We start from the raw sequence: 27,033 nt of genomic DNA on the forward strand, positions 1-27,033 counted from the left end.
CCCAGAAAGCTGTCTGTGGACAAATGCTGGCTCACTCAGCCTGAAGCGAGATGAGCGCCACAACTCCATAGTCGCCTTTGACTGGACTTAATCATCCAGGGCAGGGGTCTGCAACCTTTAAGACAAAAAGAGCCACTTGGACCCATTTCCGAAGGAAAAAAAAACTGGGAGCTGCAAAATTCGTCATTATAAAAATAACTTTTTTGTCATTTTTATTATTTCTTTGTTTGACCCCTCAGAATTACTCCTCCTCGTAGAAATAAACATTAAATTAACAAGTTACCTTTTTTTGTGTGTGTGTTCTTCACTCCCCTTCAAAACAGTGACCACCGTACATGCCCCCTTTCAATGCAGTGACCAGCGTACATGCCCCTTACAATGTAGCGGGCGGGCGGGAAGGTGACGTCGGGACGGTGCGTGACTAACGCACACACCGCCCCCATACGACGTCACAGCCAGTACAGCGCCTGCCACAGTGGGGAGTGTCGGGGCGCACAATGCGCCTCCTCCCCTCGCTAGTATCCACCCCGGAGCCACGGCAAAGGTGTAAAAGAGCCACATGCGGCTCCGGAGCCGCGGGTTGCCGACCCCTGATCCAGGGGTTTTACCTTTTACCTGGAGGTAGAAAGAGATTACTTCACCAAGTGTAGAAACTATCTCTAGTGAAGGATATGAATTCAGAAGTAAGTTTTCTCTAGAATGTTGTCTTCACTTAGCAAAACCATAAAGACAGTTGGATTCTTAAACATTGAGACTGCAGATAGATCAATCACAACTGAATGAGGCAGCCAGGCAGTTTGTAGCGTCAGATGATGATGAAAGGAAAGATTTACAGGATTGAGTTCTTACACTTTATTCAGACAGGGCAAATCTATTAAAACTCCTAAAAAAATGAAGATAAGGGAGGCAATGGTGAAATCAGTGGTCATATTCTGAAGTTGTATGCATTTTCTAGATAGAAAACTGCCTGGGGCAAAACAAAGAGGGAAAGAGCACTGTATTAATAAAGCATTTACATATTTTATTGCAAGTTTGTTATCAGTAACATTTAGAAAAAATTCTTAAGATCCCTTAGAATCTGTAGATCCATTTGAAACTTGAGGAAGAATATCTGTGTGCCGTAAGTAATGCTTATGTAATATTCCCCCCGCTCTTGCTTTAAGATTGTGCCGCTCAGATATGGTTGTTTTTTTCAAACGTGGCAAAGAGATGTTTGTTCTTGTGACAAACCCACCATTCAAGGAAAACAAGCAGATTCTCGCCCAGTGGCTCAGCATGCACAAAATACTCTAGTGCAGAATGCAAGGGCTTGAAAAACGATATCAGTGTTGTGCTTTTTGCAGAACCACAGTGGCCACGTTTATGGAAAAGAAGGGGTCTGTTTGCAAAGTAAACCATGGAACAGACACAGTGTGGAAGCGAAACAACCTCCAGTTGTTTCATCTGCATAAGCATTTCAGCTTGCCAGACAACTCATATTAGTTTTCTGACTGAATTAGACGATGCAGCATCTAATAACCAACGTTCATGATACTGTATACAGGAGACTGCCCTGGACACATAAGTTTCTTCTTGTTATGACAGGTTTTGATCTGTGAAGTGTTTAACATTGTGAAGTTTGATCACTGCATTAGTCAGGAATGGCTTACATATCTATACTTAGATGTATACTTATTTTACAGAATAGGAGTAGGGATTATCTTTTCCCCAGGTATGACGTGGGTGGGAGACACCTTGGCATTTGTAATCTTGTATACAGTGGTGCCTCGCAAGACGAAATTAATTCGTTCCGCGATTTTTTTCGTCTTGCGATTTTTTTCGTCTTGCGAAGCACGGTTTCGGAAAAGTTTTGGAAAAGCTTCAAAAATCACCAAAGTCTTCAAGAACCTCAAAAAAGGCTGAGTTGCTCCTCAAAGTCAAGTCGCAACTGTATTAACGGTGTTAAGAAAAAGGAAACAAACTTGCAAGACGTTTCCGTCTTGCGAAGCAAGCCCATAGGGAAAATCGTCTTGCGAAGCAACTCAAAAAACCAAAAACCCTTTCGTCTAGTGAGTTTTCCGTCTTGCGAGGTACCACTGTAATTCACTAACTGCTAATGGAGAACTTTCTCTTTAAATTTTTCAGGAATTCAGTGTGACTTTTCTCACCTGAGGTGGAAATGCAGAATGGTAAAAAAAATGGTCTTCTAAAGCAAGGGAGGCTAACTTGTGCCAATCTAAATGTTGCTGAACTACAACACTCATCTTCCTGCTCATTGGCAGCTGTAGCCATTGCAGATTATCTTTTGGATAGATTTAGCTTTGAATCCTTAAGCATGTTTACCAAATTACATTAAAATTGTATTCCTATGGCTTTTTAGAAGTAGGTGTTATTGTATACCGGTACATACCCTAGCTAGAATTTTGTTTGCCACATTCTGGAAACTGAGCTAGTTAGATAGGCATGGGAAAAGTTAGGTTTTGTTACATTAAATATGATGTTAAGGTCCCAAGAGGAAAAATATGAAGAAACCCTAGGTAATTGGTACTCGGTGATATAGCACATTAAGGGAGAATTCAGATCTGAAAAAATTAGGATTGTTTATATTATGCTGTAGAGTATTTATTGATAGAATTATGATTATATTACTTCATGTATAGTATGTATAGGGGAATATATATGTAGAAATAATATATTTTATAATCTAGTATTCTATATATCCGTATTTAGTATATATACTATATATAGCATGTTTTGAATTTTGAAAAATGAAATAAAAGAGGTCTTAATGTTTGAAGTCGTTTTTTTAAAAAGAAAAAAGAAAAAAAAAGAGGCAAATAAAAGAAAGTGGCCCAGTTTACTTCTGGTCACTTATAGCTTACCACACATAACAATAGGTGGCTATAGATACAGATGTGCATCCCCAGACACTTCCAAAGACAGCCAACAACTCCAACATGGCTGAACATCCAGATGTGTAGCCACATCAGCTACACACAGATAAGACTGCTTTGGTGTGCAGATCTATTTTGCTCGATCAGGAAAATTGCTCTTGGAATTCAAAGGAGATAGAATCACAGAATCGTAGAATTGTAGAGTTGAAAGGGACCGCAAGGGTCATCTGTCCCAACCCCCCAGGAATCTTACCTAAACAAGAACTTAACCTACCAGTTCAGCTATTTATAGCATGCTATGCTTTTATACTCATGGAATTCAAAATTTGTCCTCACAATGGCATGTAAGTTCATAGCCACAAAACTGTTGAAAAATGCACATTTGAGATGAAAATTCTTCTCGTTCTTTCTGCAGGTTCTGCTCAAATATGTAAATATGCTGGTCTTATAAACCTTTGGGTGTGTGCAGTTAATGAGTTGTATCCAATGTTTGTCATATTCAGAGTAAACCACTAAAATTAATGAGTGTGACTAACTGAGGTCAATTCATTGTAATGCATCAACTCTGAGGAAAAACTTCATTGGATACCTTTCCCTACAGATATTACAATTTTGCAAATATGATTCCAATGGTGCAAATAATTATCCAAGGTCTTCTGCTTTGTATTTGCATATTCTATTTGCATACCTGATTGGTTGAAAGCAAAACTCAGATTGTTAATGAAATCCACTTTGCATTTTCCTTTCCCTACCCAATGAAGGTGGGTGAAATTTCAGATAAATCAAACAAGGAGAATCACATGCAAAAGAATCAGTGTGTGCAGAGAGTTAGAATTCAAAATGCATCCATTACTTAGCAGATAACTGAACAGCCACATGGCGTGAGGCTCATAAGCCCAACCAAAGAAGCATTTTCTAGATGGAATCCATGGAGGACCTGCAAGTGTGTTACAATTGAGAAGTTAAACTTGCACCGTAGAGCCTGTTATGAATGCAGTACATGCCAGACAAATAGCAACCATTACCTATGTGCCAGTTCACCAAAGAACTGACCATGCTACATTGTGGAGGCACAGAAAATACGCTGTACAAAAAAATCACAGGAATCTTTATAACACAGTGATAAATTTAAATTAAGGGTCACATTGGCCAATACTTCATGAAGAAGAAGAAAAACTCTCAACATTTGCTGTGCCATTTTCCATGTGGTTGAAAGTGCTTAGTATATTTTACCTCTGTTAAGGTGTTGCTTCTCCCCAATCTTTTTTTTTTTGCTGAAAACCTGCAATACTCAGCCCACTAAATGTCAGCCCCTGAATGGAAGTGTTTCATAGAGAGTAACCAAGATTGTATTTAGCCCACAATTGTCTGAACAGCATGAAACAGCTTAAAATACTTTTAAGATAAATGTACAAAAAAAAAACAAGGAGGAAGAAAAATCTCATTAAATTATAAAATATAATTGAAAGGTCAGGTCCTTGTTTATTCCTGGCCACTTGAAGCCATGCCAATTGTACAGGCCATGGAATGCTCCTAAAAGAAGCTCAGTGCTTCTGTGAAAGAGCAGAAAGAGATATGGACCTCCAGGGAAGGGAGCTTCATATTTATTATGCTCCCTTCCCCCGAGTTCCATAATCACAGAACAGTGACCCCAATGTCTCTGTGTGTACATTATAAAGACTTGCTGCATTTGGCCAGTCCCGGAGATCACAACACGGTATAATGTGGAAAGCAGTCTTTGGGGCAGAAAGCGTCCAAAAACGCCTACCTGGAAGTTAAACAAGTCTATATAAATTAATATAAAGAAACAGGTAGGCCGAGATATTTGTATCGAAACCCATTCCTAAGGAACACTTGCTTTCGCTTTGCTTTTACATAAATTGGCACAAAAAATAAGCCTTTATTAAATTTCAACCTAACAAAGATCCATAGGATCACATGTATGCAAGAAGGCAGTCCCGCCTCTCATCACAGAGCACTCCTGCTTGGACTAGGAATCCACCTTGGGGAAGATGCTGACTTTATTGTTCCTGCTAATTTTTCTTTCTGCTTTACCCTTGGGCTGTTTGGTCTGGATTAGCTCCTCGGGCGTATTCCCCAGAGGAGGCAGGAGTCGTTTCTTACTGTTCCGATTTTCTGACAGCCACTGTGGAGGCAACTCAAAGGGTCCAAAGCCCAGCTGCATGGAATACTTCTCATTGGACAATTCGGCTTCTGTTGGCATCGCTGGAGCCACTTGCGCGGCCGAGTCTGCAATGGCGTGAGGCATAGGCCTCTGAACCAAAGTCTGCTCCACGTCTAAGCTGGTTGTGGGGATCTCCTTCTGCTGGTAGCCACTGGAGCCAATGGATTTGGTTTCGTTCTCTTCTTCATCCTCTGTGGGCTTGAAAATCTGCTGCTGCCCAATGTGAAACATCTCCAGAAGCTGGCTACCAGAACGAACGTGAGGCTCCAGGCTGATGTCCCCAGCGCCTCCGGAGCTGACTGTGTTCCTCCGACTATACCTTCGGTGCAACTGCATCATTGTCCCTACCAAACATTTCCGTACGGACTTGTTAACAGTCAGGAAGAGCAGAGGGTTGGCTAGCAGTGATATCTTGGGCAGCCAGATGGCAGTGAGAAGCAAGTACACAGAAGCATCAGAAGCATTGAGCACAGTGCGGTAAATCACCAAAGTCATATAGGGGATACTGCAGAAAATGAAAACCATAACCATGGAGAGCAGCATGGCATGAAGTTCAGATTCTCTCTGAGAGGCGTAAGGGATAGAGATAGTGTTTTGAGGGGTTCTTAAGGCAGCTATGATGACTTTTTTCTTCTGACTGGCACTCAGTGCCCTGCGGATGAGGATCATAAAGAGAAAGACCACAGCCACCGGCACAATCACAGTGGTAATGTTGTAAATAATGACGTATGCTAAGCGGCCAATGGAGTAACTCCAAGGCTCAGTACAAGTGGACATAGCATAAATATCCAGTACGTTGGTCACAGCAAATACAGGAATGCTGGCTATCACTGCATGAGCCCAGATGTAGATCACCAGGTCTCGGGATTTGGCATCCGATATCTTCCTTTCTAGTGGATACAAAACTGAGTAGTACCTACAAAAAAAGAAGGAAAGGGGACTGTAAGAGATGAACAAATGCATGTAAAGAGTAAAGTTGCAACTCTTCCTACCTCCCCTCTATCCCTGGGTAGATTGACTTAAATTTGAGTGATCTAAATCACTGATTTGGTCTTGACTAGCCCTGTATTTTAAATTGCTTCTTGCCTTGATATAAAAGTACCGTAGATTCTGGCATATTAGGTGACTGGGCGTATAAGACGACACCCCCCCAATTGGCAGCTGCCAATTTGGGGAAGCGACTTATATGCCCAGTCTTATACGCGGCAGCTTCGCTGGGCAGCGGCAGTGGGCAGCGGGCTCCGTTCCGCGCCGGGAGGAAGCCACCCAGCGAAGCCGGCTTAGCATCGCTGGGCAGCTTCCTCCTGGCGCGAAGCCCGCCACCTACTGCCGCTGCCCAACGAACCCATACCCGCCGTATAAGACGACCGACTTTTTAGAGGATTTTTCGGGGTTAAAAAGTTGTCTTATATGCCGGAATTTACGGTATCATTTATCACCAGATCTTCAACAGCACAGTCTTACACATGCCTATACAGAAGTTAATTAGTCTTTTTCTTTCTTTCTTTCTTTCTTTCTTTCTTTCTTTCTTTCTTTCTTTCTTTCTTTACCTACAGAAATCAATTGCCCTGCCCATTATTTTGATAAAAATATGTCATCAATGGAAAAGGCCAAATTAGATGTGGTACAACTGCTGTCTTCCATGAAAGAATATCTAATCCAAGTAGTATCAAATCTTTTCCCTAAAGCATACTATGTTTTTTTTAAGGTTCTGTATTCAACGACAGCACCATTTGTAAAAAAATATAAAGCCAATAGGTAGAATTCAGCCTTGCAGTATGATGAATGTTCCATTGGTGCAAGCACTTTAGCTTGCCAGATAGAACAATCCCCCTCTCCCCTGACCTGTGTACTTTTCTGGGAGGGCGGGTTAACCCCATTTAACCAGCGGAGGTTCTTTATATATATTTTTCTTTTCATAGCAATAAAATCCCAGATCCTCCACTGAATTGCAGCTAGATTTCTTCCTTTACTACAAAATATCACACTCCATAGGAATAAGAAGAGGAAGGAGAGGAGTTTGGATTTGATATCTCACCTTTCACTCCCCTTCAGGAGTCTCAAAGCGGCTAACATTCTCCTTTCCCTTCCTCCCCCACAACAAACACTCTGTGAGGTGAGTGGGGCTGAGAGACTTCAAAGTAGTGCGACTGGCCCAAGGTCACCCAGCAGCTGCATGTGGAGGAGCGGAGACGCAAACCTGGTTCCCCAGATTACGAGGCTACTGCTCTTAACCACTACACCACACTGGCTCTCCAATTAACCTACCCAATATTAATCTGATCTAATTTATAGTAAGGTCTGTTACTCTCATTAGCATGTTAGATGTAAGTAAAGTCTTCCCTCTCCTCAGATCCTAAGTGAGTTTCTTTTCTATCATAAAACTATAATTTACAAGTCAGCGGGACACTGTTGATACAAAGGATGAGCCAGTCAGTGGTCAGCAAAGTTCTTCATTCCAAAGACTTGCTCTTAAACCATGGACAGCAAGGGGGAAATAGGGCAAATCATCTTTGCAGATTAACTTGTTTATAGAATTATTTCCAGAGAAATGAAATTATTCTGGAGAAAATTACATAACTAGTATCGATCGTGTGCAGATTACCACAGAAAGACTGTTGAACTTAAAAGTAGAAATCTACCAAATGGAACTTCTGCCTAGCAACTAGAATAACATTTAAAATTGTGGCAGGGATTTCAAGTAATAGAGAGAGTCAGAATCTGCCATACCTCCCCAAAAGACCTCAAAATGTGTAATCAGCTCCCCTGGCAGGAAGAACACACAAATAAATTTATACATTGGCAATAAGGATACTTGAGAATTGAACTTTTTGGCCATAAAATCAAAGAGCTATTCAGGTTAAGTTGTCCAGACCTTAAAAATCCAGCCAATGTATGTCATTTTTTTCAGAATAACTCAGCTCACAGGTTGGTTGCAAAGTGAAAATGTTGCTCTGAGCGACTTGACCAAAGAGAAAAAATAAACATGTTTAGCGCTGAAGGCAGAGGGCAGTTGAACCATTTCAGCAACCCACAATTAAGCAACAAGCAATGTAGAACCTATATCTGTCGCAAGGGGCAAGTGGTAAATGTCAGTTTACGAGTAACTTCACAGTCTTACCTATCCAGAGCAATGGCAGGAAAGCTAAGGATGGTCACTGAGCAGAAGACTTTGTGCAAGAACTTTATGATCTTACAGAAGACCATGGTGTAGATCCACCAGCAGCAGTGTGGACTGGCACCAAGGACTATGTCAAAAGGCACACAGACTAGGCTGGCACAGATCCCAGAGCAGGCCATGTTCTTAATAAACCGGTTGGTTACCGACTTAAAAACTGACATCCTGCACGTTGACCACAAGACCATGAAGTTTCCTGGACAAAGGGAAACAAAATTAAACCATGAAAGATTCTCTCTCACGTAATAGGCACACACATATAAACACACACATTTATATATTAAAATATTTGAATAAGATTTGAGCATACAATTTATTCACTTATGCAGGCTCTTTCTTAAACGGTCATTGTTTCTAGCTTCCTTACCATTTTTTAATTTTAAATGTAGTTTAACTGTAGCTGTAGTTCTTAACCACCTTGAGTGGTGCAAAAGCACTAACTAGAAGGGCAGGCTTTAATTTTTTTTGACATAGGTAAATAGATAAATTCAGATGCTCTGTAATCATCTTCCCACAGTTTCCATTTGCAATGTGGAATGGTAGTTTCAGTTGCATGGACTCCATGTGTCTATTCCAGTGAAGTTTGGGACACAGGTCCACTACTCTTGCCATTGACAGCCATCCAGCTACAAGGCAAGAGTGAAGCTGGAGCTAACTATGGGATAGTTTATCACACCATATCAATATTGACTAATTAATGCATCTGTTAAGGGCATGGCCCTTGTTAAACTGAATTTATTCTGCTCATTGAATTCTAACGTACACGACTATGATAAATATCAGTATCAGTGCTATTTTTATACAAAATGAGGTGCTGGAACTCACCATGAACACCTCCCTTGTTCTCTAATAATGGCAATGGCGCCCCCCTGAGAGGTGCTGGAACTGGGTTCTGGTGAGTTCTGGCCGAAAAAAGCTCTGTTCAGTATTAAAGGTGGGGCACAATGAGTCACGAAGGCTGTCCAATATTCACGGTGCCTCAGAATTACTTTGGCTATTCAAATCTTTACTAGTATCTTCATCTGTTTGGGTGGTTATAGAAGTGGTTGGAATGGTGGCAGTAATTATCAGCTCTGCGATATTGACACTATCAGATTTCACAGCATCTTAAAAACAAACACTACTTATTTTTCATAGCGCAGAAGGCTTACTATCAATTAGTCAAAACATATTTCAACACGAATAAACTGTGAAAGAAGCTATGGCTGAAAAGCAGTTTTAAATAACTGAAAAATACTGCCCCCCCCCCAAAGCCAATTCACATAGCCATAAACTGGATTTTTCCCCCCTAGCACATGCAGCAATATCTTTTGAGCTGAATGTAATGTGCACATGTTGAACTGATTGTGGATCACTTTCTGCATACAACAAGAGTAAGCAGGAATCCTATGTGCACAGTGGGAACGATGTATTGTAGTAGTAAATTCACACATATTAACTGCACAGAAAAGGTGTGCATTGCAAGCATGTGAGAGGAGGTTGTGGGGTCATGATAGCTAGCCCTGACCCCAATACACACAGTCCCATTGGCTGCATGTTCATATTGTGGCTCATACTGAAATAAGGTCAATTATGGTAATCTGAACCACGTAGTTTTCTGCAGAGGACAGCCACTTTTATGAGCTGTGGGCCCTCAGTTTTTTCATTATTAACATTTTGTTTCCTAAGGGATGAAGTGTGGTTTAAAAGCATATTCACTCAATCAATGGTGATGTTGCAAGATTAACATTTTACTGAAAGATTCCCTCAAGTAACAATATCTTTATGACTATCTCTCCAATCCTATACACTGCAGATAGTCCTTTATTTGGCTTTGTGCATAAATCAATGTTAAAGCAACACAATTTTCAGTACACAACACTTATATCCCCCCAATAGCTTTTGGGAGTTAATGTTCAATTCTAACAATATAAACATACATCCAAAATCCATCATATTTATTGCTAAACAAAAATCTCTGTTTCTACCATAACCCTTATTGTAATGTTCCATTTATCTGGCTTCAAACCTTCAAAGATATGCTTTCGTATCTTCAGTCAGACAACAGTCTTCATCCTTCAACATCATCCACTACAGAAGATTACTTTAATTTTACCATTAATACAGCAGTAAGCAAACTATTGGGACGCGGGTGGCACTGTGGGTTAAACCACAGAGCCTAGGACTTGCCGATCAGAAGGCCGGTGGTTCGAATCCCCGCAACGGGGTGAGCTCCCGTTGCTCGCTCCCTGCTCCTGCCAACCTCAAACAACTAGGGATAAATTGGCTAGAATATTACCAGCTTAGGGCGACCTTTGAAAAAGATAAGACGTTAAAAGGGTTTGATAATAAAGCATCCATCTTAGAGAAGGAGGTTTTACAGAACTACCAAAAGACTTTCTCCAAAATGTGTCTAAAATGGAAAAGGCGAAACACATATATCGTATTTTTCGCTCTATAGGACGCACCCGACCATAAGGCGCACCTACTTTTTGGGGGTGGGGGAATTCAAGAAAAAAAATATGTGGCTCTTGGGGGCTTTTGTGGGACCTCCCTCAAAAGCCAGAGATAGTCGCACGAAGCCTCCCCAGGGCAGTGGGATGAAGGCTCCCTGCTGCCCTGCGGAGGCTTCGCGGGCTACCCCAGAGCTGCTCAGGAGCTTGTCGGGGCTGGCGGGGGAAGCCCAGCTTTCCCCCCCGCCAGCCCCAAAAGGCAGATCGAGGAGCAGCGGGGTCCCCCCCCCCCAGCCCCAGGGACCACACATTCACTCCATAAGACGCACGGACATTTCCCCTTAGATTTTAAGAGGAAAAAAGTGCGTCTTGTGGAGCGAAAAATACTATACATATCTATATACTGTATTAAGATGAAAATAATACTGTAAAACAGATAAAATGTGAAATGTGAAAGGAAGTGTTGTGAGAGTGATGGAAGTCTATTACTATTATTATTTTGTAAAAAGTGTTTATTGTATAGAAATATACTTTTCTTTATTCTTTTACTCTACTTTTCTTTGCATTCTTTTCTTTTCTTTTCTTTATTTTTTTTCTTTTTCTTTATATTATTCTTTATGTATGGCTTGGTATCGATGCATTTACTTTGTAATAAAAATTATAAAATAAATTCTTAAATGTTCTTCTAATTTTTCTAAGGGTCAAACTAGATGTTACTTCCACTGCATGGTTAGGAACCATGCCAGGGTTAGTATATATAGTCATACCCCGGGTTGCGAAGGTGATCTGTGCAGGAGGCACATTCGCAACCCGCAGCGCCGCGTCTGCACACGCGCGTGACACAATTCGGCGCTTCTGCGCATGCGAGAGCACCGAAACCCGAAAGTAACCCGTTCCGGTACTTCCAGGTTCAGCATGGTCCGCAACCTGAAAACGTGCAACCCACAGCGTTCATAACCCAAGGTATGACTATTGTATATGGTTAGATTTTTACTGGGACTGCAGTGCTGGGTGGGGGTGGGACAGTTAAGCCTTCTGTCACCAGGTCACTTTCTACAAAAAATCCCCTGCCCCATGTCAATTAGCTTAGTGAAGGGGGAGTAACAATTGCCACCAATGGCATTTTCCACATGTCCCTGTATGCTGGGGTCCTGACGAACATCTTGCTCCCCCCGCCCCGTTAAAATGTGCTTAGTATTAACTTTTAAAATCCCAATAAGCTTGCTAATTACACAATAAAATGACGTTGAGGGTAATCTAGAGGCAAATTTGGCATTTCCCCTCAATAAAATCTCTGTTCTGGCCCAGATTCTGTTGCCAGTCAACTTAGAATAATATCAACAATTAACAACTGGCACAGATCTTTTTTTGAAAAGTCTCTACTACCCTGACTCAAAGTGCATTCAATAGGCTCCCCTCTGTGAACCTGGAAAGTTAATTTGTTTTGTACCAATCCTTACAAGAACACCCCAAAGAATGTTCCACATTCCAACTACTGAATTAGTAGAGGCTTATTAACATCCACTCCAACTTCTGCCAGGTTCCCCTTTTGCTGGCACACAGGATTGTGCTGTGACTCAACGGGGTTCTTGTTTACATTGATGTGGATCGAGTTCAACTTGCCTTTTGTCCTACGAGTCACATTAATCCAATATTCTTCCTCTATTTCTGACCCATAGCGGTACAATTTACTTGAGTATGTTTTTCATCTCTTATGTGTACTGCAACTATATTATCTGTGACTTGTAATATTGAATCGCTGTCTCCTGAAATAATTGGATATGTTTACCGGTCCCTTTACCTTTTTACCTTGTTCCACAGAGTTAAGATACAACGCGCTGTTAAGTTTATTCTATAACAGATATTATTCCCTTAAAGCTGATTCATGTGTTTACATTTGAGTGATAATATCCTTGAATAGTGGTTTTGCCAGATCCTTTTCACGTGAGCAAGTAGTTCATATGCTTCCCTGAAAACTTCCTCCTCTGAAAATTGATACCATGTCAGATGGGTTTATTTGATGGGATCACTAATGATTTTCACTCTGGAATGTTTCAGAGACATGTTTCTAAATGTGAAAATGAGATGCTGTAATCTCACAACTTTACCATCTCAAATAAGCACACCAAATGAGAAAACGAAGTGATGAAGACACCATAACTTAGTTCACATGTCACACTAAGACAGGGGTCTGCAAGCTTTAAGACAAAAAGAGCCACTTGGACCGAAGGGGAAAAAACTGGGAGCCGCAAAACCATTGCGACATTTAAAACAGTGGGGAGTGTCGGGGCACACAATGCGCCTCCTCCCCTCGCTAGTATCCGCCCCGGAGCCGCGGCAAAGGTGTAAAAGAGCCACATGCGGCTCCGGAGCCGCGGGTTGCTGACCCCTGCACTAAGGCAACACATGGCTTATAGTAAACACATGGGCTTTGGGATCTTAAATCACAGCTGATTCGCTTCACCCTGGTCATTTTGCTGCTGCATTAGGCTGAACTAAGCCATTGTTTGGAATACACTTGTGATCTGAACTCAGTTTAAATAGAGATTATTCACTTCCTTTTTATAACTGCATAGCACAAATATCTTATTAAGTTTATGCCTTGCTTGTGCTGTTCTGTTTACAAGCTAGACTCTCCACATTACTAATAAAGATTTGAAATTACTTGGTACCAATTAACAGCCTACTGGGTGAAATGTTCTTTTAAGCCAAGGCACCTGCATACAAATTTTCCACTTCATGACACAGGAGATGATCTATAAACCAAAGAGTTTTTCTTATGAAATGACCTCTTATCTGCAAAGACCACTATGCTAAAAAAAGGGGGGGGGCGTTTGGGCAACATCCATCCAAAGTCAAGCACATGCATTTCAATTGTAGATACATGCAGTCCAGTGTATATCCATAGGATCATAGGAAGTTGCCTGATACCAAATCAGACCATTAGTTAGAGGCAGATTTAGGACAACCTGACCGGTTCCACCACACTGGGCGCCGAGCCTAGGGCAGGGCAATGTTACTATGAAGTAGTGAATAAAGCAGATCAGAGGCAAGAGGCATGCGCCAAATTTTGGGCTCACACAGGGTGCCACTGACATTTGAAAGACCAAAGTCCGCCCCTGCATTGGTTCATCTAGGTAAAAGGTAAAGGTAAAGGACCTTGGATGGTTAAGTCCAGTCAAAGGCGACTATGGAGTTGTGATGCTCATCTCACTTTCAGGATGAAGGAGCTTTCTGGGTCATGTGGCTAGAATGACTTAACCACTTCTGGTGCAATGGAACACCGTGACGGAAACCAGAGCGCACAGAAACTCTGTTTACCTTCCTGCCGCAGCGGTACCTATTTACTGTATCTACTTGCACTGGTGTGCTTTCGAACTGCTAGGTTGGCAGGATCTGAGACAGAGCAATGGGAGCTCACCCTGTCATGCGTATTCGAACCACCAACCTTCCAGTCAGCAAACCCAAGAGGCTCAGGGGTTTAGACCACAGCGCCACCTGTTTCCCTATTGGTTCATCTAGTTCAGTATTGTCTGCACTGAGTGGCAGTGGCATACGAAGAATATGAGAATCTGCCATATATGGAGTCATACCATTTTCCAGATAGCTCAGTATTGTCTACACCGAATGACAATTCCTTCTCCAAGGTTTCAGGCAGGGGACCTTCCTAGCCCTACAGGCAGATGTCTGGGATTCAACAGAGACCTTCTGCATGCAAAGCAGATGCTCTACCAGTAAACTACATCCCTCCCAGATAAGAATAACTGCAGTGTTAAGCATGGGTTTGCCTCTCCTGTTGAAAGAAATGGGAATTAAAGTGATTAAGTTTGGCTGGATCAGGTCCATTCTGAATTGTCAAATCAAGCTCCTCCAAGATTATTTCCTCTTTTTCTCAAAAACTGTCTAATTTTCACCCATTAGCATCAAGTTTTATTCTCTTTAGGAGCACAAACAACACAGGCTGCTACTCACAGTTTCCATAGCAACAACTACTGCGTGAAAGCAAAAATCATTTTCTTGGTCAGATCACAGACTTTGTGAGTCATTTATTTCTGTTTTACACCTAGCTCAGCAAAGGGAAAAACTAGTGCCAATTCTGAAGAAAACTGACTTGTTTCCGACTGCCCTCCCCGCCCCCAAAAATGTCACACTAATTGAACAGCAAAACAAAAGCTGTAAACTTTTGAAGAATATGTGATGTCTTGTTTAAAAATATCCTGGCTAGTGTCCTAAAAATTGCTTGATTCCAACCCTCCCCCCCCCCCACACTTATATGAAGGATTATTTAAACTTGAAATATCTAAGCATATTGTATTTGTGAGCTCAGCAGAAAGATATCAGACCTGTGTCAATTCTCTGATTTCATGCTGTTTTTGTAACAGGATTATTTTTGCAGTTCCTGAGAACAAAAATGGTTTCCAAAGGATGCTGTTGAATCAAAGAATACATACTGTGAGGTGAAAGACATGCTGAGCTACCATAAGCTGAACATGTGTCAGACATCAATGGACTTGAGGGGGAAAGATAACTAAATGATATCTATCCTTAACATTAAAAACCACAAAATGGAGAGGAAACCCATCGATTGTAAAATAAATGGGGAGAAATACACTGTATATAAATCTTCCTGAGAGTAATAATACAAAACAATTCAGTAAAAGAACATAATTTATTTTATTTTATGGCATTTATATCCCACCTTTCCTCCAAGGAACTCAAGACGGTATACACACTACTGTTCCCCATTTTATCCTCACAACAACCCTGTGAGGTAGGTTAGGCTGAGAGGCAGGGACTGGTCCATGGCTCCCCAGTAAGCTTCATGTTTGAGTGGGGATTCGAACCCTGGTCTTGAAGGTCCTAGTGAGGCACTCTGACCACTAAACCACCACTGGTTTACTGTGAAAAGATATTTCAAAATAACCATTGGATGCTTTAAGAACACGGGTTGCCAGTCACTCACATATTTCAGCCTGTGTCTTATCCATGGAGTATCACTTAAATTACCCAAAATTTACAAATTAGAAAAAACTATTATCCTTTCTATTTGAAACTATATCCATGTAAGATGATAGCACTATACATGAAGAATATTGTTTTTATAAGAGCAGCTTCAGGCTCCTAAAGAAATGTTGGCAGAACTGAATTCACAGTCACTTCTGCGTTCTTCATAATATTTGAAGGGGAACTTAGACATCTCCTTCTGAGATACAGGAGCTCCCCAGCGCAGTGAGGAAGATGTTCTGTTTCAGACATCAGACAGAAATGCTGCAAGACAAATGCAGTTGCGTGTCGAGGACCCCCCCAGGACATCCCCAAATAAAGACACAGTTCACACAATTTTTGTTTTGGTTTTTTGGCATAATTTTGGCCACAACTTTATTGATTACAGCATGTGAGTGGTTGCTTAGGCATTGGTTAGTGTCTATCTGTTCCCACTTAGAGGTAGGAACAGAACTGACAACCGCAAGCCTGCGAAAGTCAGTAAGGGTAAACATTTTTGGGGAGAGAACAGAGGTGGGTGCCAGGCTCTCACCCCTCCCCAAATGCTCCCAGGGGCTCTTGCGTGGCCCTAGCCCCTTGCCAGGGGTTCGGACAAGAGCATGGCAAACCCCTGGATTCCTTTACTGGAATTCCCTTGCAACAGCAGCATCGGAGGGGCCGGCACAGCCAACCACATCCCCTCCACCAACCAAAATTAACCAATGCCTAACCGCAACCCTACAAATTGTGACAATTTGCTACGCAGTAGGCAAAAACCAAATGGCACCAGCCAATCAGCCAAATGCTAAAATTCCTACCAGGCCCCCACTCCAAAGCAGACGACCCCATGACAGGCATAGCAAGGTCAGCACGAACAACCCTAAATATAGGGAGGGTGGGCGGGTGATCCGATGCGCGCAGCAAAAAGAGGAAGCTCAACGCTGCACGCAGGGAATAAATAGCACCCCAAACAGTCAATCAACTTTGCAACCTTAAATTCTCCCCAGCAACAACTGGAGGTGCCCTATCAGATTCGTGGCCATCCATACTAACCCGCCCAGCAACAGGGGGTGTCATGGTTGCCCCACCGCAACACGTGCTCTCCATGAAGGAGAACCCGCTTTGTGATACAAGCTGCTGAATCTTCCTTTAATGTCCAAAGCGGCTCGCAGGTATTAATGAAAGCATGAGAGACGTCAAAAATGTTCAAGGGGGAGGCAGGGAAGACTCAAATCCGTAGCTCAAGAGGCAAAGATTTCTGAAGTACTGGGGAAAGTACATGATAAGAAAACACCGGGTTTTTTTTGCAATGTAGAGGTGATTTTTCATCAAAATAACGATAGAGGAAGGCTTAATGAACCCCTTCCCATGTTGTGTGTCCCCATAAAAATTATCCCACCACCTGTAATTAAATAAAGAAAAACCAAGGAGCTGATTGCAAGTGATGAAATTGGTGTTATTGTGTAGGCATAGGTACCTAGGCACAGAGATGCTGTCCAGATTCTGTGGAAGCAACTAACCATAACACTGTTTGTGTGGCAGCATGATTCATAATGTGACACCACTGGGGGGCTTCACCCAGGGGGCTTCAAGGGCATTAGCTGCTATTTGCAACCTCTCCCCCAAAATTCAACAGAGCTTTTCTGTAGGCGCTGCTCCTTGTTCATTTTCACAGCATAATATACTCTTCTGAGAAACTGGTCGTTGCAGTAGATTGCTCCAGAACTACATAATCACTAATTTACTAGTGTGGCAATCATCTTGGCTGTGAGTCTTGGAAGACCTGCTCCCTGCCTTGAATGCTTTTTTTCCCACCTGGCCTGGGAGGGGAGGGCCCTGACTGACTCCAGCTACAAAATCTGAGGCTGCTGAAGAGGCCAGAGACCATCTTGGCTTTTCTTCATGCGGACACAGGACATCAAGCCTGAGCTTCCACAGCCACCAGCCACCACAAACCACGATTAACAGGATTAGTAGCAGCAACAGCAGTTTATGTTCTATACATATGATATTTTATTCTCCTGCTAATTGTGCTGTTTTAAATGTGCATTCTATATTTGACTTCCTTTAGTGTGTTTTTTTGAAGATAATTTTTTGGTTAACTTGGCTGCGCTGAATGTGCATTCTGCACTTGACCTCCTTTGTAATGGTTTTATTTTGAAATCTTTAAGATAAAATTTTAGTTTCCTGTTCATTGTCTTGCTTTGAATGCATACTTTGTTTTTTACTTTCTTCTGTAATACCTTATTCTGCATTGTTTTATTGATGTTTTAATGTAGGCTGTAAACCAATACGAGATTTCACACACCCCCTACGAAAAATATGAAGCAGTATAGAAATGAAATAAAAAGAAAAAAGAAATAAAAGAATGAAACAAGTCAATTGTTTCTGTTTTTCCACTTGCACTTTTTTTCGAGAACTGTGGGCGTTGAATAAATAAATAAAGAAATAGATAAAGAAAGAAAGAATGAAAACACAGAGCACTCCTCGGAGGTGCTATTTCTTTCTCTGAGTTAATGCAGTTATTTTTCTTTAGCAATGCAGCATATACTTTGGAAGTGCCCAGAAGCTGTATATTACATTACTGCTATCAAATGCTACAGGTTATTCTAAGCCAAGCAGTGCAGCTACCATCCCATACCTGCAGCCTAAAGTACAGGAACAGTTTGATCATTTGATAATCTCACTGTACAGTTTGGCCTTCATGTAATGTGTACAAACAATATATTATCTAATAACTATGTAATTACATATCAGGAGAATTGATACTGACACAAGCAAAAATTTCACTGGTGCAAATAATCAAAGATAGCTAGCTGAAAGTAAATGTTTAATTAGGAAATGGAGATAGTAAGAGCTTTGCAAATTAATCCAATTAGACAAATCATATACTAAGTCCATTTTCACATGAGACCTAAAATGCACATATGAGCATCTCTTGTGTGCTGGAGAAACCAAAAGCTAACTTGCAATCATTTTGTTCTGGAAGGAGAGTGTTGCATGGGATTAACTTTAATTAAACTTGCTTGTGTTTCAATTGCTTTCTGCTCTAGTTGTCTGATCTGCTGGATTTGAGAGGGCTGTTTCCTCTGAATTGCTGTGCAGCAAAAAACAATATGATCGCTGTAATAGTCATACAGCATATTGAATAATGTTACTACAATAGTTACTGAAAAGTCCAAGAAATGATTACGGAAAGTATACTATGTTGATTATTACTGCATATCTTTGATTGACTAAGCGTCTGAGAGTAAAAGCGTGTATTTTTGTTATTGAGCCTCCAGCAGATAATTTTCTGCCTACAAATATCTGAAGATCTACTGCCTTATAGCTGACATTTATTAGTCTTTATGGTAGCTTCCACCAACCTGGTACCCTCCAGATGCTATGGACCACATATTGTTATTAAATTTGTGCACTTCCCTTCATCCGAAGATCAAAGGGCGATTCACAACATAAAACTACATGAGAACACAAATACATAATAAAAGAAACAAACAAAAAATAATCCCCCTCACACAAACTCATTTAAGAGGCCATAGAATGGTCAATCAGTCAAATGCCTGGTTGTAAAGAAACATTTTTGCCTGGCACCTAAATACAGGTAATGAAAGTGCCAGGCGAGTCTTCCTGTGGCCTTCCTATAGCTAATGGGAACTGTAGTCTGAAATACAGTGGTGCCTCGCAAGACGAAATTAATCCGTTCCGCGAGTCTCTTCGTCTTGCGGTTTTTTCGTCTTGCGAAGCACGGCTATTAGCGGCTTAGCGACTATTAACGGTTGCTTAGCGGCTTTAAGAAAAAGGAAACAAACTCGCAAGAACTTGCAAGACGTTTCGTCTTGCGAAGCAAGCCCATAGGGAAATTCGTCTTGTGGAACGACTCAAAAAACGGAAAACCCTTTCGTCTAGCGAGTTTTTCATCTTGCAAGGCATTCGTCTTGCGGGGCACCACTGTATCCAGAAGGCATCAGGTTGCTGAAGTCTGCTTTAAGGCAGCAGACTAATCATGGCTATTCCACTGGAAATACTTGGAAAGAGTTTCAGCTAAAAAGAAATGACGTTTTCATTTTTAGCCTTTTTGTAAATATAGACAGAGATGTCAGACTCATGCACTGTACGCATCAGATTCCAAGTTCAGTCCTCAGCACCCTCAATTAAGAGGATCTCAGGCAGTAAGACTGGGAAATGACCTCAGGGCGACCCTCAGAACTTTGGGACTACAACTACCATTACCTCCAACCAGCAACTTGTGCCTTAGGACTATGCACTTGTTTAGTTAAGGTTGTAAAGTCAATGCCCAACATATGCAAGCACCAATGAACACCAACACAAGGTGAGAGAGGGCTGACAAGTGTGACTCTGTTACTGCACCATGCACTCACTTGACAAGATTTATCTAAATCTGAATATAGGCATGGCACATTAATATCTTTAGCACCCCCCACTGAGTTGAATTCTGTTCGGATTTTTCATACTGAGCTTGAGCACCTCCCCTGACCCTTATACAACCAAAATGCCCTCTTTAAAAAACAACAACAGAACAAAGGGGATTTTTGTGTCAGATTATTTCTTCCAATTCTGTGTAATCAAATACCCAAGTCTTATCAACTTCTTTTTACTGTATATGGGACTTGACTTTTCCAGATTTCCCTCCTATAAGGAGACATGTTTTAATTGACCGATGCCAATTAAAATCATTCCAGTTTCTTCTGGCACACAAGATTTCAGTGCCTGTGTTCCACTTTGCTTATTAAAAACTGGTGTGAAAAGCGACACACAGGCTTCACCTACAAAACTAGCAGCACTGCTGATTACTTCACATAAAAGCATTGCCATTAAAAACAGCCTGCAGATAACAGAACCTGTTAGCGAAATATGTATGCATGTATATCAAGATGAAATCTATTTCAGGGTAAGTTTTGTTTATTTTTCTCCTTTTCACTCTTTACTTTGTTATCTTATTCAAGATGACGAGATACCTTTCATTTAGTTCATGTTGCTAGGAAACAGAACATCATGTTGGAGAACAAATGCCAACAACAGAATCAAATAATTTCCCCCCTCCCGCCCCTATGCACACCTACACACCTGCCCAGAGTTTGCATTACTTCCCAATATTTCTTCTTATCATAAACAAGAGCACATAGATTAAAGCAGGAAAAGACAATGGCCCCAATTCAGTGAACAGTGATCTGTGCATGGTTTTGGCAGATGGCTTACTTATGCTGCACTGCACATAAAGGACTACTGCTGTGTGGCCCAGAGTCAGACATCCATGAACACAGCAGCATGAACACACCTAATATAGTACTTGGGGTGCCATTCATGTCAGGAGCAACTGCCCTTGGATCCAAACTGGGGCCCAGTAGGCTTGGAGTGTCTCCTTGCCAATTAGGTTTTGCTGCAGCAGTGTAGCGATGAGTAGCCACAAGGTTTTGCATGTTATATGCTAACATCCAAAGAGATTTTAGCATATTCATTTGGACCACAGAATTCTAGCATGGACATTGGGGTGGGTGTGTTGAAGCCGTAGAATGCTGCAAAAGAAAATAGATGTAGAAGACTGGATTTCTCACAGTCAAATGCTAAGCATTTACCGGTATACTCAGAAGTAAATTCCTCTAAATTCAGTGGAACTTACTACTGAGCCTGTTATTATTGTGTTAATGACTGCAGCCTTAAGAACCAAAATCAGATCTACCTCAATACCCAAGTACAGAAATCTGGTACACATCATAAAGAATATGTGCACATTTTCTACTTCATTCAAGATGTTATCTCCAGGAAATATTAGCTCTGTCCGTCTCCCCTACGCGTCCCATCCACAGACATAATTGATTTGATTTGCACTTTAAATGTCCGAATTATATAAACTAGGAAGCTGAATTTCCATGGCTAAGATACATAATTTCTTAGCAATGTTTCATATTTCATCAGACACCATTAAGCAATAACAACACAGCGAAAGTCAACAACAGCCCCACTCAATGTCAAAACTATTGTGTGGCAGTGGTAGGAAGGAGGAAACAAAGGGACATCCACTATGTGTTTTAGAACTGGAAACCACAGAGGGAAATTGGTTTCAGAAGTGTAGAACTCCATGCAAAGTCAAATCAGCCTGAACAGATTGCTTCATTGCCCATTGGTAGAGATAATGGAGAAAAGGCAGCGAAGCACAAAACAGGTAACATAGTTGAATTCATTGTCTCTAATACTGCTATGTGCCAAGTTCCAAGGGCCAAGACTGTATAACTGAGGGCAGAAATATACATCAGGTTGGATCTGCATGGGGATGTGGTGAAAAAAGGTCTTTCCATGGCATGTGGTCCATGAACCTACTGTAATGTCTGCAAATATGCAGCTGCCCACTTATTAAGCCACGAGTCTTGACATACCTCAATCTCCCAGCTGTTCCTGGGAATGCGGATTGGGGGCAGAGAAATTCTCAAAGTGAGGGAGCAAGTTGTTTTGCAAGTATTTGCGAACGTCATTGCCAAAACAGAGAAAGGCTTGCCACAGGGAAGCCACTTTAGCAGCGCCCCTGCAGCAAATGAAATATGCTCCATGCTGAGACACAAATCACCCCCAAAGCAAGCGTATATTTAGCAATCGTCCTGATTTGTTTTCACAAAATGTGCACGGAGGATAGATGACATCACCGTCAAGTGGTGGTTATCCTGCACTTTCCACTGTAGTTTTCTGTTACTTTTCCTACCACAGAAGGTTGGGGGGCGGGTGATACAAGAGCACTCTTTAGTTATTTGCTATATACTGCACTATCTCAGCTGCATAGCATCTGCTTTACAAGCCGAAGGTCTCAGATTCAATCCATAGCATCACTAGGTAGGAAGAGACTCTCTGTCTAAACATCTGGAAAGCTACTGCCAGTCAACATGGACAATACTGAGCTAAATGGACTCAGTATAAGGCAGCTTCCTATGTCCCTAAATGTTCACCAATATATGAGACAGTTTGCAAATATCTCATAGCAAATTTCCACCCATAAACCAGTTTTGGCAAGCTTCAGAGCGGATTATTCACATCACTAATTCATGCCAGCATTTGATATCCTTCTAAACAGTGCAGTTTATTATGGCAAAAATGATTCATATGGGCAGCTAATACAAATCCAATTTGCTTTTATCTATATAGTCCTGTTCCCAAATGGGACAAACAATGCCCTATGTGGCAGGTTTCTTTTGAGGATAAATGAGGAAGTCGAATATTGTTCTATGCCATCAGTCTGATTTCCATGAAGTTAAGAGAAATTAAATTAAATGTATTTGGAAAATCATAATAGGCAATGCTTTCAGACACGGTGAGATCAATCCAAAATCTTTACAATTCTCAGTGATGCTTTTTTTGATGGTCTGTTTTGAGAAAGCACTCTGCTATCATTTAGAGCTCCCTATTGACTACTAAAATGTGGTATTCGTGACTGCTGCCTGCCATACATTGTCTCTGCAAGGATCCTGTATTACACTGTGGTTAAGACTCATTACACATAATTTGCTGCATGCAAAAGGCACAGAAAAAAACAAACAAAATGTCCTCAAGGTTAAAGCAGTAGTTTTCAACCAGTGTGCCATGGCACCATGGGGTGCCTTGAATGATGGTCAGGGGTGCCACGGGCAACACTGGCCTCCATTCCTCTTTCTGTCCCTCCCTCCTCTGATACCCTTTCATATCTCTGCCTCCCAAAGGCTTGCATGGCTGTTTGTTGCAGCAGCCCTGGCTACAAGCTCCTCAGGTGAATGGTGCCTCTGGGGCTGGCCAGTGGGTGCTGGTTGCCAGGAGCTGAGGCAGCCTCAGAGTAAGCAAGCTAGAGTGTGAGGAAGCCCAGCTAGCCAGTCCACCAGCCTTTGAGGTTGGGAATGGACAGGTAAGTGGGAGGCCAGGCAGACAGACGCTGCATTGGCTTTTCTTGTGCTTTCTGTGTGTAAGGCCTGCCTAGGAGCTGAGTGCCCAGTGCTGAAGGAGAGCCTTTCTGCCATGAAGGCCCAGCAGCACCCAATGCTGCCACCCAGCGTAAGGTGCTAGCCTCACATTCACCTTTGGCCAGTCTCCATTGGGAAACTAAGGCGGGGAGCTTCCTCTTCCCAGACCCCAGGCGTGAGGAGGCATTTCTCTTTGGGGCAGGGAAGACAGCTCAGTCACCAGGGGCGGCAGCAGCAGCGGCTATCAGAGGACTCCCAAGGAGAGGGGAGAGGAGAGGAGGCTGAGGGAACAATCCACAAGGGAGGGTGATTGAAAAGGGGTGGGAGGCTGCCAGCTCTGCAGGCAAAGGGGTGACATAACTGGGCTCCTGAGCCCCACAGGGGTGCCACAGAAAGACTGTAGATGGTCAAGGGAACCATGGACTCAAAAAGGTTGAAAACCTCTGGGTTAAAGGACAACAACGTTACAGGGTCAGCACGCCATGCCATTTGAAGGAGATTAGTATTTTGCAATCTTTTCTACATTTTGCATAGCCTAGTAAGGCTGGACAGTTGCCCAGAGCAGTCCTTGGAAGTTTGATGGGTTGACTGATCTGAGTCCCTGACTTGGGACAATCTGCAATCTCCACTGCTCAGAAACCTAATGGTGAATGAAGGATTGCAGAGATGAGCAGCAGATTCCCACTAGGGGGCACGGTGTGCTATCTGAATGCAATGTTTCACTTCATCCAGGCAGGAGGACCCTGCTCAGGGCTCATCCACACTCAATTTGCCCTGTGATTTCTAGGAGTCCAAGAGGTTTTTCTTTTGTCCCACCACTTTGCCCAGGAAAACCCGCTACCAGGTTTTCTGCGAATTAATGTTTGTCCTGATTCAGAAGTAAGCAGTGAGTTTTCTCGGGGAAAGTCAAGGGACAAAAGAGAAACCGAGAAATTGCAGGGGAAATGGACACAACTCGAGTCCCTTGAGCATCTGGGTGGAATTTCTACTAGCCAAACTAAATACAGTGGTACCTTGGTTTGCATACGTCTTGGATTACAAACATGTCAAACCCGGAAGTGTGTGTCCCAGTTTGCAACCTTTTTTTGGATTACGGACTAATTTTTTTTGGAGGCCCCATTGGCTAAAGCACACCTTGGGTTACAACCTGTTTGGGTTTACAAATGGACCTCCGGAACAGATTATGGTTGTAAACCAAGGTACCACTGTACAACATAGGAGATCCATAATTAGGATCTCACCTTTTAAAAAATAGTTAAGAACTCCTGAGAGACATTAACGGGTTGAGGCAAAAGGTGCTGAGAAAAGGAGTGCTAACCCCACTTCCCAATACCATTTTCCTGATCTAAATCCCCACCCAGCCCGATGCTGTTTGACCTGCATACTGGTACCATGCAAATACAAACCCAAAGAGTGCTGACCAATGCTTCCTCCTCATCCTGGAAAAAAGTGACAGGGTTTTACCCTGGGCCATTGTTCTTCAATGTCTTTATAAATGCCTTGAACTGAGGAATTGAGGGGATGCACTTCAAATTTGCAGATGACACCAAACTGAGAGGGATAGCTAATAACTCCAAAGATAGATTCAGACTGGACAACAGGGTCCAAACTAACAAAATGAATCTCAGCAGAGGCAAATGTAAGGTTCTGCACTTACACAGGTATAATCAGATGCACAAATATAGGATGGGGGCACCAGACAGCAGTATATGTAAAAATTATCTAGGATTCTTAGTAAACTGCATCAACATAAGTATAATGTCTCCTTCAAGAGAAGTAATAGTACCTCTCTATTATGCCTTGGTCAGACATCACCTGGAGTACTGTGTCCAGCTCTAGACACTGCAGTTTAAGAAAGGATATTGACAAGCTGGAACATGTGCAGAGAAAAGTAACTAAGATGATAAAGGGTCTGGAAACCAAGCCTTATGAGGAACATTTGAGGGAGCTGAGTATGTTTACCCTGGAGAAAAGAAGACAGAGCCGTCTTCAAATATATGAAGGGTTGTCACACAATTGACATCCCAATTTTAGTATTTTTTAATTGGAAGCAATTCCCATTGCTTCTGAAATAACTTCCACATAAGTGCTTTGGAAGACAGTTTGTAATTCTCACAAGTAATGCCCAAGCTCCATTTCTATTATCAGAGAAACTAGTTTTCACACAAAAATAGCCTCTGGCAAGAAAAACTATATGGCCTCAGGTATCACAGCTGTTGGCACGAAAGTGAAAACCAAAATATGTCAACTGCGGCTTAAGTAAGGTATCTGTCACCAGTTCTTCTTAGCTGAGACAAAATTATGCTGACCTGTATAGATTATTTTATTCTGGGCCTCTATCTGTGTCATGCTCAGTAGAAATCAGCTACACTGGAAACAAGGCTAGGAATACGACTGGAAGAAATGCTTAAGTTGCCAGATATTAAAAATCACACGGAAGATTCAAAGCCTGTCTTCTTCTTTGGCAATCACTCGTAGCTGAGTAAGATTGTCTTCCATAAACATGGTTTTAACAGTGAGTCCGTAAGTGACTGTGGAGGCCAATTCTGGATCCACACATCCTTCCACAGTGGGGACACTGGTTTCTGGGCAGGAGTTGATCACGGTGTGGATTTGCCAAGCCTGCCTTCCTCTTAGTACATTTCTCCCTTGCATCCTGAGTTCGAGTGTCTTCAAAGCCCATGACACCTTTGGTAAAGGCTGTTCTCCAACTGGAGCACTCGCAGGCCAGTGTTTCCCAGTTGTCAGTGTTTATACTACATTTTTTTAGATTTGCCTTGAGACAGTCTTTAAGCCTCTTTTGTTGACCACCAGCATTGCGCTTTCCATGTTTAAGTTCGGAATAGAGTAGTTGTTTTGGAAGACGATCATCAGGCATCCACACAACATGACCAGTCCAACGAAGTTGATGTTGAAGAACCATTGCTTCAACACTGGTGCTTCTTCCAGTATACTGATATTAGTTCGCCTGTCTTCCCAAGTGATGTGTAAAAATTTTCAGAGACACCGTTGATGGAATCTTTCGAGGAGCTGGAGATGGCGTTTATAAGTGGTCCATGTTTCAGAGGCATATAGTAAGGCTGGCAGTACAATAGCTTTGTAAACAAGCATTTTGGTTTCCCTGCGAATGTTCTGGTCCTGTAGCTGGGTATTATGATGATTTGATGGATTATTTTTACACTTTTTCTGACTATGGACAGAAAGTCAAATCAGTATTGTGAAATTCTAGGGGGGAGAAAATACCATTGTTTCTTGGCCTTCACTGCCTCTTCAGGGTTGCTAGATCACAATGCTGAAACCTGAACTGACAGAATTCCCACCAGGGTCTGGACTCTAAAGCAGTTGTCCCCAATCTGATGCCCTCCAGCTGTTTTGGACTACTGGGACCAACAGGTGTTGGAATACAGAACTGCTGGAGAGCACCAGGTTGGAAAAGGCTCTTGTA

General features: G+C 42.1%; 1 protein-coding gene across 1 annotated transcript in view; it reads right to left on the reverse strand.

Moving 5' to 3' along the window:
- Window positions 1-1,000: 1,000 nt before the first annotated feature.
- GPR176 (G protein-coupled receptor 176) overlaps window positions 1,001-27,033 on the reverse strand; it is a 32,862-nt gene continuing 6,829 nt past the window's right edge. The window contains exons 2-3 of the mRNA XM_028722223.2: window positions 8,180-8,432; window positions 1,001-5,974 (exon numbers count right to left, since the gene is read on the reverse strand). Of these exons, the coding sequence (XP_028578056.2) occupies window positions 4,864-5,974; window positions 8,180-8,432 (1,364 nt within the window). The 3' untranslated portion in view covers window positions 1,001-4,863. The remainder of the gene's footprint in view (window positions 5,975-8,179; window positions 8,433-27,033) is intronic.

Source organism: Podarcis muralis, chromosome 1, assembly GCF_964188315.1.
Source record: "Podarcis muralis chromosome 1, rPodMur119.hap1.1, whole genome shotgun sequence".
Lineage (NCBI taxonomy): Eukaryota > Metazoa > Chordata > Lepidosauria > Squamata > Lacertidae > Podarcis > Podarcis muralis.